Genomic DNA, 16,941 nt, shown 5'->3' with positions numbered 1-16,941 from the left:
GGCCCTTCTGGGAACTCAGTCTAGCGGGAGATGTGGTAGCTGTAGCAGCTCACCAAAGATTCACCTAAGCAATCCAAGGGGCCCCAATAGAGTGTCATTAGCCCTGCCTTAGGGGTCAGGGAAGGCTTGGCAGAGGAGGGGACATCTGAATTCCCTCTTTCCCTTAACCCAAAGTAATCTTTAATTTGACTATCAAGGAATAAGACCTCATTTAATTCTTTATTATAAAAGGAACATATGCTTTTTAGTGAAGGATAGTCAAAACTATCAAAAGTGCATAAAATAGTGAAAGCATCCCTGCATGGTTAAAGTTTGATACATGACATTTTAGATTTTTACTGCGTATATAAACATACATACATACATATATATATGTATTTATATATATAAATTTTTAAATGATTCATGCTGTATACCGCTGTAACTTGCATTTTTCCTCCCACTTGGCAATATTTTGTGGACATCTTTTCATGTCAGTTCAAGTACTGTGAGATAACTTTTTGGCAGCTATGTAATATTTCATTGTGAAGATGTGGTATAGTTTACTTATTTGGCCCCCATTGATGGGCACTTAGATGGTCTCTTGAAGGGTGAATAGATCTTTACAATAGAACAGGAAGGAACAAGAGACAATGCTGTGTGAGGTGTCAGCATGTGTACGAGCTGGAGAGTAGTGTATGCTTCTAAATAGTAATTCACTATCCGTCCAAAATATGTGAAGTGGGCTGAGAGAAGTGAGACCAGTTGAGTGGAACATCACTGATTGCTCTGAGAAATTGGATGTTTTTCTGCAGGTAGTGATGGCGGGTGGGGGGGAGGCGGGGGGGGGGGGGAAGCATTGAAGCATTTTGATGAAGGGATTGAATTGACCAGATTCATATGTTTCTGAGATTACTAGGACAACTATCAGTGGGTGGCATTGAGGGGACACTGAAAACCGAGAGCCCATCTGGGAAGTTACTCTACCAATCTGGGCCAGAAAAGAGGGATGGAGCTGCTGAGAGGAGAGGGCGCATTTGGAACATATTTGGGTGGTGCTGATAAGATGCGGAGAATGGTGGTGGGTAGGGAAGGAGGATTATGGAGTCTGACATCTGAATCTGGCCTAGGAGATGAGCTGGGTGACCCTGCAGTGACCAAGGGGGACACAGTGGAGGGGGGTGGTAGTGTTCAAGAGAGGCTGGTACGTTCAATGTAGTATCCTCTTGCCTTTGTTTTCTGCCTTCCTCCTGATACCTCATTAAAAGAGGAAGCCATCCTCATCAGCATTTCCATTGCCCCCAGATTATACCTAATGAACCCCAGTGTTAATGATTTGACCAGAACCCCCCACAAGTACTCCTTGGCAAGTTGAGTTTTAGATGTATGACTGTGGGTTATTTTAAGCCTCTGATTTTCATCCCTCACTTTTATTTAAAGGACAAAATGCTATCACCAGTTATCAGATGTACATATACTTGAAGTTTCAAAGTTTGAAGCACTGACAAAAGCTTCTCCGTGTTGCAGGGTGAGGAGAGGTCTTCAGAAGTCTTGGCCTAAGTGGTCGCAGGGACATCAAGAGCCCAGGACCCCTTGGCTGGTTTCAGACCAGCTGGAGCAGGCAGGAAGGCACACATTCATATTTGCTCAGTTACAATCAGCAACGACTTCTTTGTGTAAAATGATAATGAGGCCATTAGGAGAGGCTCACCTGAAGTGCAGCGTTGTGAATCCAAGGTAATTAAACACCTCCCGAATGAAAGGGAAAGGCCAGGGAAGGTTAAGTGAGGAATAATCTGCAGCACAGGTGGCCCAAGGCCTTTGAGGAACTAGAAGAGTGACAGTGGCTTGCACCATTTCAAAGGATGGAAATGTCACCCTAGTCCCTGGGAGAGGCAAGATTTCTATTATGGGGAGGGTGGGAAGTGGGCAATATTTTTAATATTTTAATAAAGCATGGTTTGTTTGGTTTTTTTTCACATTGCTATTTCCAGTTGAAAGCCCAGGGCAGAGTCTGCCTGGGTGCTGAGTGGCCTGCCTTGCTCTTCATGGGCTCTCCCCCTGTGGCACTGGGCCTGATGTGTCCCAGGAGAGGGAAGTCACAAACAGTGGGCTCTTGACACCCAGGTGCTGGGACATCCTCAAAACTGCTTCCAAAGGAAAATGTTTTTTCTTGGCCCACCTCTGAGCACAGACACGGTAGCCACCCCCTCTTTGCCTATTCCCATCACTTCTGACTTACCCAGAGAAGGACATCAGCCCTAGCCCTGCCATCACTCAATTCCCTGCTCAAGCATACAGCACACCCCATTAGCCACAGCACAGGACTTTTTCCCCTGCTACTCAGTAAACACTTAGTGGTGACTTACTGGGTGCCAGGCACTGTGCTCCATGACTTCATGTATCCTTTAAGCTTATCTTTATAAGCTCTGGCAACAGAGGATTTTCACCACTCAGTTTCTGGCCTCGGAGTCTCTGTTGTCCCCCACATGAAAGTTTCTACATGAATGTTCAAAGCAGCATTATTCATAACACCCAAAATGTGGAAACAACCCAGATGCCCATCAACTAGATAAATATGGAGGGTAAATACACTGTGGTCTAACCCTATACAGTGGAATATTGTTCAGCTATGAAAAGGAATGAAGTGTACTGATAAGTACCACAACATGGAGTCACCTTGTTTATAATGAGCATTACACTGAGCGAAAGAAGCCAGTCACAAAAGACCTCTCACTGTATGATTCCATTTATAGGAAATGTCCAAATAGGTAAATCGCTAGAGACAGAAGATGGAAGGGTTCAGGAGGAGGGGAGGAAGATTGGTGGGGAATGAGAAGTAACTGACAATAAGATGGGTTTCCTTTGGGGGTGATTAAAATATTTAGGGATTAAATATAGTGATAGTCTACAAACTATCATTAGTCTGTCATCATACTAAAAACCACTAAACTATATACTTCAAATGAGTGAATTTTATGGTATGTAAAATATCTTAATAAGCTACTAAAAAATCCGCGAGGGTGGAACACCTGGGTGGCTCAGCAGTTGGGTGTCTGCCTTAGGCTCAAGGCATGATCCTGGGGTCCTGGGATTGAGTCCCGCATCAAGCTTCCTGTAGGGAGCTTGCTTCTCCCTCTGCCTCTGTCTCTGTCTTTCTCTCTTTCTCTCTTTGTGTCTAAATAAAATAAATAAATAAATAAATAAATAAATAAATAAATAAATAAATAAATAAATAAAATCCTTAAGGTGCCTGGGTGGACAAGTCAGTTAAGTAGCTGCTTTTGGCTCAGGTCCTGATCTTGGGATTCTGGGATGGAGCCCTGTGTTGGGCTCCTCGCTCACAGGGGAGTCTACTTCTTCCTCTCCCTCTGCCCCTCCTCCTTGCTCGTGCTCTCTCTCTCTCTCTCTCTCTCTCTAAGAAATAAATAAAATCTTAAAAAAATAAAAATCCCTTATCAGAAGCTTGTTAATAAGAAATAACATCCATGGAGCACTTTCCTTTTTTAAGATATATTTATTTGAGAGAGATAGAGCACACCTGGGAGCAGGGGGAGGGGCAGAGGGAGAGATTCTGTAAGCAGACTTCCTGCTGCGTGCAGAGCCTGATGTGGGACTCACTCTCATGGCTCATGAGATCATGACCTGAGCTCAAACCAAGAGTCAGACACTCAACAGACTGAGCCACCCAGGTGCCCCCATTGGAACATTTCCTAAAGTCTATATGATCTATCTCAAACCAGTGATCCTTAATATTTTTAGGCTCCCAGGTACTTTTAGGGATCTGAGGAACACTAGGTGACTCATGATCCACCTGAATCTCATTTTTCTAGTTTATCCTTAAATAATGTCAGGCCATCAGATAATCTTTTTTTTTTTTTTTTTTAAAGATTCTATTCACTTATTCATGAGAAACACAGAGAGGCATAGACATAGGCAGAAGGAGAAGCAGGCTCCACGCAGGGAGCTCGATGTGGGACTCAATCCCAGCACTCCAGGATCACGCCCTGAACCAAAGGCAGATGCTCAACCACTAAGCCACCCGGGTGCTCCTGTCAGATAATCTTATATTGCCCATAATAGATTCCTGAAATGTGTTCTTGATATGTCACCTGCATGTTTAAAAACAGTCAGTAGGTTTACATTTCCCTCAAAACGAAGGGAAAAAACTCCTTAGGGTCCTCCTGGCACTTCTGACTCCTGCGTTTTCCTCTAGCCTGGTTCAAGCCATGTTCTCCCTCATTTTCTCCACTGGAGCCACAGTCCTTTCTATTCTCCAGACTCCTCACCACAGGCTTTTTTCTGTGTACTCAGAGCACTGTTCCCTCTTGGCCAAGTTTGACGTCAGCTCCTCCTCCAGATTTCCCTTCAAGGCCGATGCCCTCCAGGAATCCTTCTTTGATCTCCTCAGCGAGCTCTGGGGCTCGTCAGGGTGGCGACATCATCCGTGGATTGGTGTATCCCTCACTGGAATGTAAACTTCCTGTGGACAGGACCTGTGTCTTCTTTTGCTCACTGTTGTATCACCATTGACTCAAAGCTACCCCGTTGCCAAGTTCCAGGGGTATTTTTCACATGGAACAAACACAGGGTGAATGGTGTGCCTGGAAGTTGTGCAGTGCAGCGTCTTGAGATGAATGAAAAGCATGTTAGAAGCAGACCAGGAGGCTTGGTGTTGTCTCCAACATTGAGGGCAAGAGCCATCATGTGACACATGAGGATTTCCCACATTGAGGATTCATAGGAAAAAATCTCTCTCAGTTCTCATGTTCAGGAAAACTTGTTTTCATTTGTGCAGGTGGTTGGTTTGTACTACATGGACCTGAAGAATCTCACAACTTGGGTTTCTCTTTTTGCTTTGACCACTAGAAGGCTCATAAGTCAAATTTACAAGCCAGCTCTAGCCACCATGTAAGACCTTCTAGCTTACATTTATACACTAAATATTTCTGGCTTCTTGTCCTAGTGCCATGGCTTTTCTTGCCTATTTTTCTAAGTCTCTTGAGTATATATATCTATTAGCTGCCACTATTCCTCTAGAGTATGAAGTGTATGATAATATATATTATGTGTATATTTACTTTATATATTTTTAATGTGTATATAATTTATAATACAATAAATATATGTCACAGATATTTAATAATTGTATATCTTGAGTATCGGGTGTGAGGTATATATGTTATAAATAAGCCATTCATTTCTATTATTTGTAAGCAATTCAAAGAGAGTAGAATTGGAAGTAAAACAATTTGTGTCTTTTGGGCTCAGATTATAAAGCTTTTAGTTTAGGGGCGCCTGGGTGGCTCAGTCTGTTAAGCATCTGCCTTCAACTCCGGTCATGATCCCAGGGTCCTGGGGTCGAGCCCTACATGTGAGCTTCCTGCTCAGCTGGGTGTCTGCTTCTGCCCCTCCACCCACTTGTGTGCACTATCTCCTTGCTCTTCCTCTGTCTCTCTCTCACTCTCAAATAAATAAATAAAATCTTTAAAAACATATAAGACTTTCAGTTCATATTCCAGTTGGCCACCACTTGGGTTTGTTTCTAGGCATATAATCCAACCTCTCTGAGACTATTTCACTCTCATAAGACAGGAACACTGATCCCGTCCTTGCAAGAATGTGGAAATAATTAAATTAGAAAATGTATGTGAACACACGTACCTGGCACATTGAAACTAAAGGAAAGTAGCTTTGTTTTTGTTCTTACTTGATACACTCTAAGAGAAGCAATGTTCTCTTCAGTTTCAGAAACCTGCCCTAATACTGAGTACAATTTTCTTCTCTAGGAGCTGGAACTAGAATCCTCCCAGGGAATTTCTAGAGTTCTGTATGGATTGGGCTTAGCCAGCCATCCTCCCACCCTGCCCTGAACCTGTGTCCTTTCTCTCTGTTGCCAGATCTCTTCCCTGAAGAACCGGCTAAAGAAAGTCTCCACAACAACTGGCGATGGTGTGGCCAGGGCCTTCCTCAAGGCGCAGGCTGCTTTCTTTGGCAGCTACCGAGACGCTCTGAAAATTGAGCCGGTGAGTAGCTTCTTGGCATTTACAAATCTGCGTTTGGTCATGGCTGAGAAACTTACCTCTGGGGTCACAGGAAACCAGCTCTCCATCTGGTTGTTGAGTTCACCCAAAAGGGGTCATGCGCCCATGTCATGAGGGACCAGGGTGGGGGGTGCCTTCCCGTTGCCCTTCCTCTTAGCATGAGGGATCCATGCTGCTATGTGTGAAGCACTCACTGCTCCTGTGAATGTTAAGACAGTGCCCAGACCTCTCACACACCTGCTCTTACTGAGGATCCTTTCTACTTGACAAATGGAGAAACTGAGGCTTGGACATGACTTGTTGACCAGTGGAGGAGCTGAACAGTCTCAAAGCCAGTGCTTTCCATCTGTGCCTCAACTATCTGTTCCTATAGAGGGGCCTCTACTCCACACTTAAGAAAGCAGCTCAGCTTGGGGTTTCACTTCTTAGAGGCTCCCAAAGAGCTCTTGGTCAATTGGCTATGTAGTGCACCGTGAACCAGGGAATAATGTTATCCACCTCCATGGCCCTTCACCTTTACTGAGATTCAGTAGCCTCATCCATTCCCCTGGCTGTCCCATGAGGCGGGAAGTTATTGTGAAGATCCAAAGATACTGGGTCCACCCTAAAATCAAAGAAAGTACCAACTCTCCCAGCTTCCGTGAGAAGTCTGTTGGCTCAGGTGAGAAGCTTTTGTCTGATAGCCCTCTGCTCAACCTACTCCTAGCCTCTTGGCCACAGAGGTTGGAGAAATTGGCTTGGAGACCTGGGTCACTGTGTATAGGGAGGAACACTGGAGGGCAACCCTCCTGACAGCCCTTTCGTCTTAGGAACACAAAGCTCGCTTTCCTTCATCCTGAGCTGGTGGGTGATGGCAGCTACATCCAGCCTGGTCTGGGTAGGTATAAGGACCCAGGATAGGTTGCACTACCTAAAGGCCAGGGCTCTTTGTTTCTTTGTTTTAACCCATAGCATTTTATTGTATTAAATGACGAAAGGTGAATTATATGTCAGGCAGTGCATTTCATGTGTAGACTTTGACAGTGAATTATACATTGTTAAGAATTTTTTTTTTTTTTAACCACTATGACTGTGTCATGTGTCTGAGACCCAGAGTAATAGTGAACACCTTCTTTTCTCTTCAGCCGGAGCATACTCTCTGCCAAGTGAGGGGCTCAGGAAGCAGCAGCCTCATGCCACCTTGTTCCTTGTCTCCTGTCCAGCACTTTGGCCTGACTTTCTAAGCTGTCTCAGCTTCAGGCAAGGTCATGGTCACATAACAAGAAGGCTGCACCCTCTTCTTGCTTCCTTAGAACTACTTCCCTGAGGTCCTCCAAAGCCCTCAGTTGAAGCAAGTTTCCCATATCCTGCTTGTCTCCAAATGTGGCAGCTCTGATTCTCTGTCCTGACCTTGGGCCCAGCCAAACCAGTCAGGTTCGGTGCTAATTTGAGAGCAGTATAATTCAAGAAAGATACTCTTGTCTTTCCATCTCTAAGAGGAAATTAGGATAACTGGCCCAGCCCTTCTGGTGTTGCTGAGAACTGACAGACGTGAGGTATCTCCACTCTTAAAATGTTCTCGTTATTGTCATGTATGTGTCTAGAATCCAGAGACTGTTGAATCTTGGTGGGAATTGCTGGGTATATGACCTGGGCACAAGCTGCTCCTCAGAAGAAGTTTATGGTTGTACTTGCACTTGTTTCTAAAAGGCATTGGGTTTAAGGACAGAAGCCCTGGATCTCAAAGCTCGGCTCCGTACTCCTAAGCTGTAACGACCTTGAACAAGCCACTTAATCTCTTTAAACTTCAGTTTCTTCACCTGTGAAATGAGGATGAGAATACTTATTATTCTACATCTCCAGATGGTTATAAGGATCAAATGAGCCATGAAAAGTTTCATAGGGAAGGTGAAACTTGACCTGAATCTGATGGCTTAGGCTTGGAAAAAGAAAGGTAGAGCATCCCTCTCTCTGGGCATGGGGGTAACTGAGTGAGCAAGGGCCTGGAGGCAGTACCCCTCATGGCCACTTTGTCTGGAGTCCTGGCTTCGGGTAGGGAGAGCAGGCTGCAGGAGATGTTGGAGCAAAATCTGACAGAGCCCAGGATGCTGGGCTGGAAGTGTGAACTTCACCCTGTAGGGAATGTTAGTTTTTGAACAGAAATATGATTAGACTGAAGTCATGTTTGACCAGTAACACAGTTTTGGATTGAAAGGGGCGTTGGAAGCAGAGACCAGGGGGCTGTCAGAGAGCCCTCTGGTGGTGATACCAGGAAGACATACTAGGAAGAAGAAATGACAAGCAGAGTCTGCAAAGATTGAAAATATGGGAGACAAGGGGCAAGAGGGATCAAAATGTCTCCCAAGATTTGGACCTGGGAGAAAGTGATAATGCCCGTAAGTAGAAAAAGTGAAAACTTGATGCCAAGGTGTTCCCAGTAGCAGTATTTATCATGGTAAAAACAGGGAACAGACTTAAGTGTTCATAATAGGCCACTGGTTAAATAAATTAAAATATATCCACGCGCTAGAATATTATGTAGTCATTAAAAGTAGCTTCTGAAGATAGGATGATGGGTTTGGTTGTGAACATGGTACATTTCACTGAGTCTAAGCTGCCTGCCAGTCAATCATAAGATGTACCATTACTCCAGGTACCATTACGAAACAGGAGAGGGTACTGTCTTTGGGTGCCATCAGTTGTGGGGCACATCCAGATTTCAGAGATGTTACAGTGTGAAGACATCGGCGTCTTAGAATCAATGAAATATGACAGATTTGTCGTGCTTACAGTCCATTCATCTGCTCCCAAATAGGTTTTTTGTGGGAGGCCAGGAGGGAAGCCAGAGGGCCTGAAATTTTCTGGCCAAGCATCATCACCGTGTTATCTTGTTGGTTTTTAAACCACAGATTTTATTCTAGGCAATTCTCCTTATCGGAAAGATGGGCTAACAACACTTCCCATGCACGACTGTTAGGGGAGTTAATTAAAATAATTGACTGCAAAGCACATATGAGCCCAAGAAGGAATGAGGGTGGGTGGGCACTGGCCACATGGGGGAGACATGGGGGATGCTACCTGGGGTGAGCCTGTTTTGGGTGGCAGCACGGAGCTGAGAGGTTAGGATGTCCTCCCCAGGGCCACTTGCCTTTTAGTTGTTTCTCTGGTTATAAAAATAGCACCTGCTCTTGGTTTAAAAAAAAATAGCAAGAAAGAAAGAAAAAGAAAAAAAATGTTTAAAGTAACAGAGGACTAGGAATGGGAAAACACCCATAATCCTATCACCTGGGGTCAACACAACATGTTAACATGTTTCTACCTAGGCTCTAGGGTTTTAGGATTCGTTTTGGTTTTGTTCTTTGGTTTTTTACTTAAAGACAGTTGAGGTGTTCCTGGCAAAGAAATCCAGTTCCTAGTTATTTGGTTTTGCCTTTTAGTATGTTGTAAGCATTTTTTCACATTATATAAAACCTCTCCTTCGACATCATTTATAGCGGCAGCACGTGTCCCATCAGGTGACCCCAGGGGTTCTTAGCCCTGGCGTGGATCAGAGTCACCTGTGGGGCCCTGAAAAGAGGCAGGTGTCTGAGATTTTTATCAAGTTCCCACAATTTGCAGTCAGTGCCGAGGCCCACCACCCTATTCTAACTGTGGGTCTTTTGGTTGTCAGTAACCTTTCACCGTTTTAAATCACACTGTGATGAACGTCTTTGTAGAAATCTTCACGCACGGTCCGAGTTATTTCCTCAGGTGGAATCCCTCGTGTGGGTTCACTCAGTCGAAGGATCCGAGCGCACTGGAGCCTTTGATACGTAGGGCGAGGCCGGAGGCCGGGGCGGCAGCGGGGCAGCCTGGAGGAGGGAGCCTGTGGGGCCGACTTCAGGGCCGGGCTCCAGCAGCAGCCTTGGGTGCGGAGAACATTCCGCGGCCGGTGGCAGAGGAGCCCGCGGCGTGGAGGGCGCAGCCCCTCGGCTGCTCTGTCGCGCCCCACGCGGTCGCCGCCCCGCAGCACGTGCCAGCTTCCCCCCCGGGCTGGTGGCTGCGGCCACAGGGCTTGGGCCACTGTGAAGTCACAGAGTTTGGATTTTTTAAAGCGTGGAACGTGACACCCTGGACGGTGCTCCCTGCTGCTCGGCGCCCCTGCCCGCCCCTGCCCGCCCCTGCCCGCCCCTGCCCGCCCGCGGGCCGACATGTGCCGCCTCCCTCCCCGGGGCTTCCCGGAGGCTTTGAACCCTTTGGCCTTTTTTTTTCCCCCCTTTCCCACTGGAACGATCTCAAAATGCCGCCGGCTGCGGACTCTCAGGCTCCGTGTCCTTTCCCTGGCCCGGAAGGGAGGAGGCCGGCGGCCCCCACCGGGGCGGACACAGGCCTGTGCCCGCTCGGCCGCGTCTTCAGGGCCAGGTGAACGGCGTCTCTCGTCTCTCGGGGCTCAGAATGGGGACCCCGGGGGACCCCAGGGTGTCCAGTTACCGCTGAGCTCACTTGGCGGCGCCTCCCACGAGGCCGAGGCCGGGCGGAGCCCTGCTCGCCTGCAAGTCGCCCCGCTTCTGGGACCGCAGCCGCCCCCTACAGCTGGCCCCTTCCCGTCCGAGGACAGAGGGGGGTAAAGGCTGAGACTGCTGGTGGCTTCCCGGCGAGTCGTAGAGCCAGAGGCCGACTCAGCCCTCTCCCGCCACACCCTCTTGCCTCGTCTTTGTTCTGGTTTCCTCGGGCTCCGTGTCAATGGCTCTGCTCTCCGCACCTCCGGTGCCGGGCCCGGGTCACCGAGTCCAGGCGACAGTCCATTTTGGGATGGCAGGTGGAAGGCTGGGCGAGGGGGACTAGGGAACGGGGAAGTGTGTGAGCCGGGGTTGTGTTCAGTGGGTTCAGCGCAAACACATCGCATCCCACCTTGTCTTTAGGCTCTGGAGGTTGGTGCTACCTGGCAGAGAGCAAAGTGTCTGCAAACCGCAAGGGCATGTGACCCATTTTGCAGTCACCCAGAGAATATGAGGTGCAAAGCCCAAGATATTTAGTGATATCAGCCACACCAACTTGTTCTTGTCCACATAAATGACACAACCACAAGCAGCCAGGCAGCCCCATTCGGAAAAACCCCCTTTATCCATGTCAAGCAGCAGCCCAGGCTCCAGCTCATTTATTTAGGCCTTTCTTGCTCCCTGACACGCCTCCTAGCAGTTGCCAGGCAACTCTGGGAGTAGCAGTGTGTGTTAGGGATTAACTAGTTAGGGCTGGGGTCCTTTTTGGCAAGAAGGGGATAAAAGACAAGTGATTTTAATTGCCCGGCCAAGGATCCTTTCTGTGCTTGGTGGAAGATTGCAACTTTTGGAGGATATGTATAGCAGTGTGGTTCTTGAATTTGCCTCGAATGTTCCCCCTTTCTCCCCCTCAGGGAGAACAAATGAATTTTTAAAAGACTCTTACTTTTACCACACTCCTTTGTTTAAAATTATATCATCGTGAAATCTGAATAAGACTAACCTACCACCCTCTTTTTGGAAGACAGCACGAAGGCCTCAGTTTTAAAGAACTTTCAAAAATAGAATTGTGTGCTTTAATTTCATGCTTTTTTCTGTTCAGAGTTTCTCATATCTCACACGTGGAGTCATCTCAAGAGGGTACATTTGAAGGTACTTGTTCCCATGTCTGACCCACTGCAGGTCTTGGTAAATGTTAAAGAGCAAAACTGATAGATAGTGGTGCTTTCCGACTCATCCTTTTCTGGGCCAAGATCTGCAGAAAGGCCAGTGTAGATGGAGTACTGTGAGAGTTGTTGATCCAACAAGCCAGTGTGGCTCCCTCTGAGTTAGCCTGCTCGCTGGGCCTCCCCAGGAGAAATGGAGCTCTGCCTCTGCCCTCAGGGAGCCAGCGCTGGGGTGAGGGCAGTGAGCAGACAGCCACCATCGTGTGCCCTCAAGGAGGCTGTACAGGCAGCATCCAGCTCCTGTAGTCCCTGCTCACTTAGTCTATCCCAGGAGGCTCGGCTTCCAGATTCAGCTGTGGGTACTCCGGCATCATCCATCTCACAGCCCTTGATTTTGCACATGATTCTGCTGAGTCATAGTTATCCACCTAAAAAACCCCTTAAAGATGGAGAAGTTAAGATAAAAGCAAATTGATAGCCCGGCTTTCAAGCGTGAACGGACGAGGCTGTGTTGGAACAGGTTGGAAAAACACCATGTATATCTGTTTCCTGGTTGAGTAATGCCATTGATCTCATGGCTTCAAAAAACAACTATATTTACATGCATTTTTAGTGTAACAGAAAACAGAGGAATATTTAGAAACTGGAAAAATTAAAACATGATAGTCCCACCGAACTAACACAACTACCTTCCCTACTAAAAGGTGTAGTATATTCTCTTTATTTTTCATTTTGCAAAGTGTTCACATAGCTGCTATCAAATCTAAGTTAAACGTTTGTTTCTCCATTTAACATTACGTCCTATGTGTCCTTGTATAACAGCCGAACATTCCATCAAGTACAGCTATCATAATTTCTGTAACTACCCACATCGGACATTTAGATCGTTTCTAATCTTCTAATACTATAATTAATACTGCACCAAACACCTTTGTGAATAAAGCTCTGAAATATTGCACTTTGAAGGCTTCTGAATAGAAGAAATACAAGTCAGCGTGCAGGAGCCTGACTTTGGGTGCCGGCTTGTCACAACGTGGTAAGGAGCAAATTTGTATTAACTCGGTCTAACCGCAGCTCAAAATGGAAAGCATGAAGAACCCTTCATGGTGTGTGCTCCCTGCTGTCCACATAGGTGAGCAGAGGATGCCCAGAACGTGTATAAAGGATGTCACTAATTTGTTCCTCCATCTTTTGCTAAAAAAAATGTTTGAGGATCCTTCAAGCAATGTGTATAGTAAGATGAGAGATAGGACGTAAAGGAAGCAGGGGAAAGGAGAAAGCCTGGAAGAGGCTGGTGTGTGTGCGCCTCTGTGCTGGCTCTGAGATTCCTCTCACTGCGTGGGAGCATAGAGCTGGAAATCAAACTTGCGTCTCCCGAGCCCATGCTTTTTCTCTTCTTCCCCACCTTCCCTTCTTTTGGTGGTAAAACATAAATAGCATAAGTTTTCCATTCCAGCCATTGCTAGGTACACAATTCAGTGGCATTAATTACAGCCACAGCACCGCATGACCACCATCACTATATTTTCAAAATTTTTCATTACCCCAGACAGAAACTCTGAACCCATTTTTTTTTAACTCTGAACCCATTAAGCAATAACTCCCCACTCCCCTGTCCCATCAGTCCTTGGTTACCTCTAATCTACTCTATGAATTTCCCTATTCTAGATATTCCGTGTAAGTGAAATTACTGTTTGTCCTCCTGCATATGGCTTATTTCCCTGAGCATAACATTTTCAGGATTCACCCACACTGTAGCAGGTGTCAGTACTTTAAAAAGCTGAGTAATATTCCCCTGTGTTATGTGTCTACCACATTTTGTTTATCAATTCTTCTGTTGATGGACACTTGGGTGGCTTCTACTTTTCAGCCATGGTGAATCCCTTAGTGAACATTCCTGTGTATATATCTGTTGGAGTCCCTGTTTTTAGTTCTTTGGGGGTATAAACCTAGGAATGGAATTGTTGGGTCAGATGTCATTTTATTTTTGAGGAACAACTGAATTGTTTTCCACACAGAGCCCATGCTCTCTTTAAGCAGACAATGGTATGTGAAGCAATGGTATGTACCCATGAATATTCTGTAGGAAAAGTCAGTGAAAGTTTTTCTTGTTTTTCCAATTTATGTTAAGGCAAGCAGATAGCCAAAATCTGCAGTCCTGAGCTAAACAGATGCATTGACAACAGGAGTCTATAGTGGTCTAGAGAAGGGGCTAGTAACTTACTGGTTGCCATTTCTTTCTCCTTTTAGTGTTCATCCCAAGTCAAGATGGTAACCCTGGGAATGAAGCACACACAGATAAGGGGAAGTAACACCACTGGGACTCCAGGGGGCCACCACTGTGGCTCTGTGGCCCTAAGTAGCAAGGAGGCAGAGTGGGATGGAAAGAGTATGTTTGGAGCCACCTGGGTTTTTGTGCTGGTTCTAAGAAGTCACTTAACTTCTCCAAGCTTCTTTCTCATCTGTGAAATCAAGTAATGCCTACCTTATAGGACTGCTGATAAAAATAGCAATAATGCATGTAAAACACCAGCACAGTGTTTTTGCTAACGGTAAATACTAACGAAATGATAATAACTGTCTTGGGTCAAGAAAGTAGAGGAGAATGAGACTGCCACATTCTAGAATGACAGTGGCCAAATATTCTTGTTCAGGTGTCAGATTACCTGAAACCATTCACAATACAAAAGAGATTTTGGCCTCTTTATTCCATCTCGTGAAGTAACTGAAGGTTTGGCTTTTATTTCAAATGATACATAAAAGATTTATAAGAAAACATAAGATCAAGTAAGTATTGAAGGAAATAATTATTCATTCATGTTGTTGCTGACCAGCACCTAGAGACAAATATGAGGGTGGTAGATAACAAGGGTTTAACATTGAGAAATACATTAGAGTCTATTTTTTTAATGCACAAGAGAAAATATAATTAATCTTTTTTTTTTTGTATCCTATCAAAACATTTTGTGCCTCTTGGGAGAGGATGACCATCATTTGATACTGACCCCAAGTCTCTATGGTCCGCCTCCCTGGCTGGGGACACTGATGTTGCTCGTGAACATGGTTTAGGAGTCTTGGCATCTTGCAGCCACACCACAAATGTTTGCTGAACTGAGGGCCATTGTTCTAAAACAGTGAAAAGTAAGTCCTTAAGTGAGAGAAAAATGAGAACTGGCAGGAAATCAGCTTAAACATGATGATCATGATGATCATGCTTACCTGAATGACTTTTAAAAGCATCGCTGAATATGACCAAAAAGAAATTCCTGTATGTTCTAAAATGCTTGAAAAAATAAACCATAGCTAGTGATATCTTAGACTACGCAAAGGGGGATATTCTGTACTTTAACTTGATCTCATATCATAAGCTCGGCGACTTTCTTATTTTGTTCCTCACATAGTCTGATATTTGGTCGGTGCTCATTAAATATTTGTTGAACGTGTGGATGAACAAATGAATGATACCTGTTTCCTGTGCTATGCATCAGAAACACTAGTGGCCATATTTCAGTGTTGCACAATATAGATGGCTTAGTTAAAAACAAAACAAAACACAGCTCCATTAGAGTGTGATAAGAATCTGACGCAAACACCCTACCATGAATGTATAAATGTAAAACATAGGCACAACCCAGCCACTACGTGGTAGCTAACCAGAGGCAGTTGGGGTCTGGAGAAGATCACCCTCTGTGAGGTCACCACATGCAGTAAATACTCACTCAGGTCTAGTGAGGAACGTGTGAGAGAGGAGTGTATTAATGGAGTAAACCCACTTTTAAATACTGTATCTTTGTGGAAGCAGTGGCAAAGAGAAATGGTTGCTGTTATTGGAGTTTTAAGTCAAATGATCTCACTTTAGGATCTTTTACTTTTTCGGGGAGACTCTGAAAAAGAGACCTTTCTGATCCACGTTCAAGCAGTGATCATGTAGAGCCTAAAACGGTGATCTGTGACTCCATGTACTGGCTAGACTGTGAGCTGAAGGACAGGATTCTCTTGTATTCTTTCTTCTACCCCCAGCACAGTAGCGGCTCAGCAACCTAACACAGGGTGGTGGTGGATTTGTTCTGTGGAGGACATTATGGTATTTGTGATGATTAGAGGATAAGATTTTAGATTTATTGCTTGCTACCCACCCTCCCAGACATGAATCCACCCTGATTTTCTGAGGGCGTGTATACATTCTCAGAAATACACAGCTGCGTTATGTTCAGTCTTGTGTTACCCTTTTCACAAAGAAATGGGAAAACCCACTCTGGAAGGCAGTGGAGTGTCATGATTACTCATGTATCCTCGGCACAGAGCCTGATATATAGAAAGGGCTCAACAGTGATCTGTGGGGTGAATGAAATTATAATTGTTCTTCAGTTGTTTGGTAGCTGAAACGTAGTTTTGCTAAATAAATCATTAAGACTTGAAGTCTTGAGGAAAAGAAGATAATGCAAAGCATTTGTTATATGCTAGACTCCTTACAGATAGTCAATTACTTGATTTTTACGGTCCTCATATGAAGAGAGTAGTGTATCCCCATTTTGCTGATGAGAAACCAAGGCTGAGGTTATGTCACTTTTTGAAGAAATGGCAGAGCCAAGATTCGGACCCTCCATCTGCCTGAATCTAGCAACCACGCTCTTTCCTCTGACCGCTCACCGCAATGGTGATTACCATATGGTCCGTGTTATGTACAATTTGAGGGCATTTCAGAAGCACACTGAGCTGGTTTCCTCTTAGTAGTCCATGTCTCCAATCTGTGCGTGTTTCTTGAAAAATACAGGTTAAACTAACACCATTTATAAACTAGTTTGCAAAGGGGAAATGTCAAAATTTTAGATATCTTTTAAGAAACGTTTCTTAAATAGATAATTTTAATTGCCGAATATTTTGTTGTTTAAATATTTTATATTTATGGTGATAATTGGATGGGAAAAAAAGTCATACTTACAAGGGCAGCCCTCCCTCCTCTTTTCCTGGGCTGACACCTAGTGGTGAGTTTTGTCATGGCTGTGTTAATCTGGGTGTTCAATTTTGACTGTAGCTGTCAATTGATTTTAGGATTTTTAAAAAATCAGTTATTTTCATCATAATAAAAGTAGCCGCATTTGTATAAGGCTAACTTATTAGGGCTCATAACAATGGAACTTTGATTTGATTTAACATGAAACTTAAGTCCATCACATCAAGGCTTGCTAGCAGAAAATGATGTTATTTAAAATCTTGGGGTACTTGGGGCACCTGGCGGGCTCACTCGGTAAAGCATGTGACTCTTGATCTTGGGTTCATGAGCTTGAGCCCCAC

At 45.0% G+C, this 16,941-nt stretch overlaps 1 protein-coding gene across 20 annotated transcripts in view; it reads left to right on the top strand.

Moving 5' to 3' along the window:
- The window catches only part of DENND1A (DENN domain containing 1A), a 508,126-nt gene that overhangs the window by 343,088 nt on the left and 148,097 nt on the right, over window positions 1-16,941 (top strand). For all 20 annotated transcript variants that reach the window (XM_072777866.1, XM_072777861.1, XM_072777848.1 and 17 more), the window contains one exon: window positions 5,880-6,005. In XM_072777866.1, the coding sequence (XP_072633967.1) occupies window positions 5,880-6,005 (126 nt within the window). The remainder of the gene's footprint in view (window positions 1-5,879; window positions 6,006-16,941) is intronic.

Source organism: Canis lupus, chromosome 16 (assembly GCF_048164855.1).
Source record: "Canis lupus baileyi chromosome 16, mCanLup2.hap1, whole genome shotgun sequence".
Taxonomy (NCBI): domain Eukaryota; kingdom Metazoa; phylum Chordata; class Mammalia; order Carnivora; family Canidae; genus Canis; species Canis lupus.
Note: the sequence above shows the minus strand (reverse complement) of the source record. Positions and strands in the feature narration are given on the sequence as shown.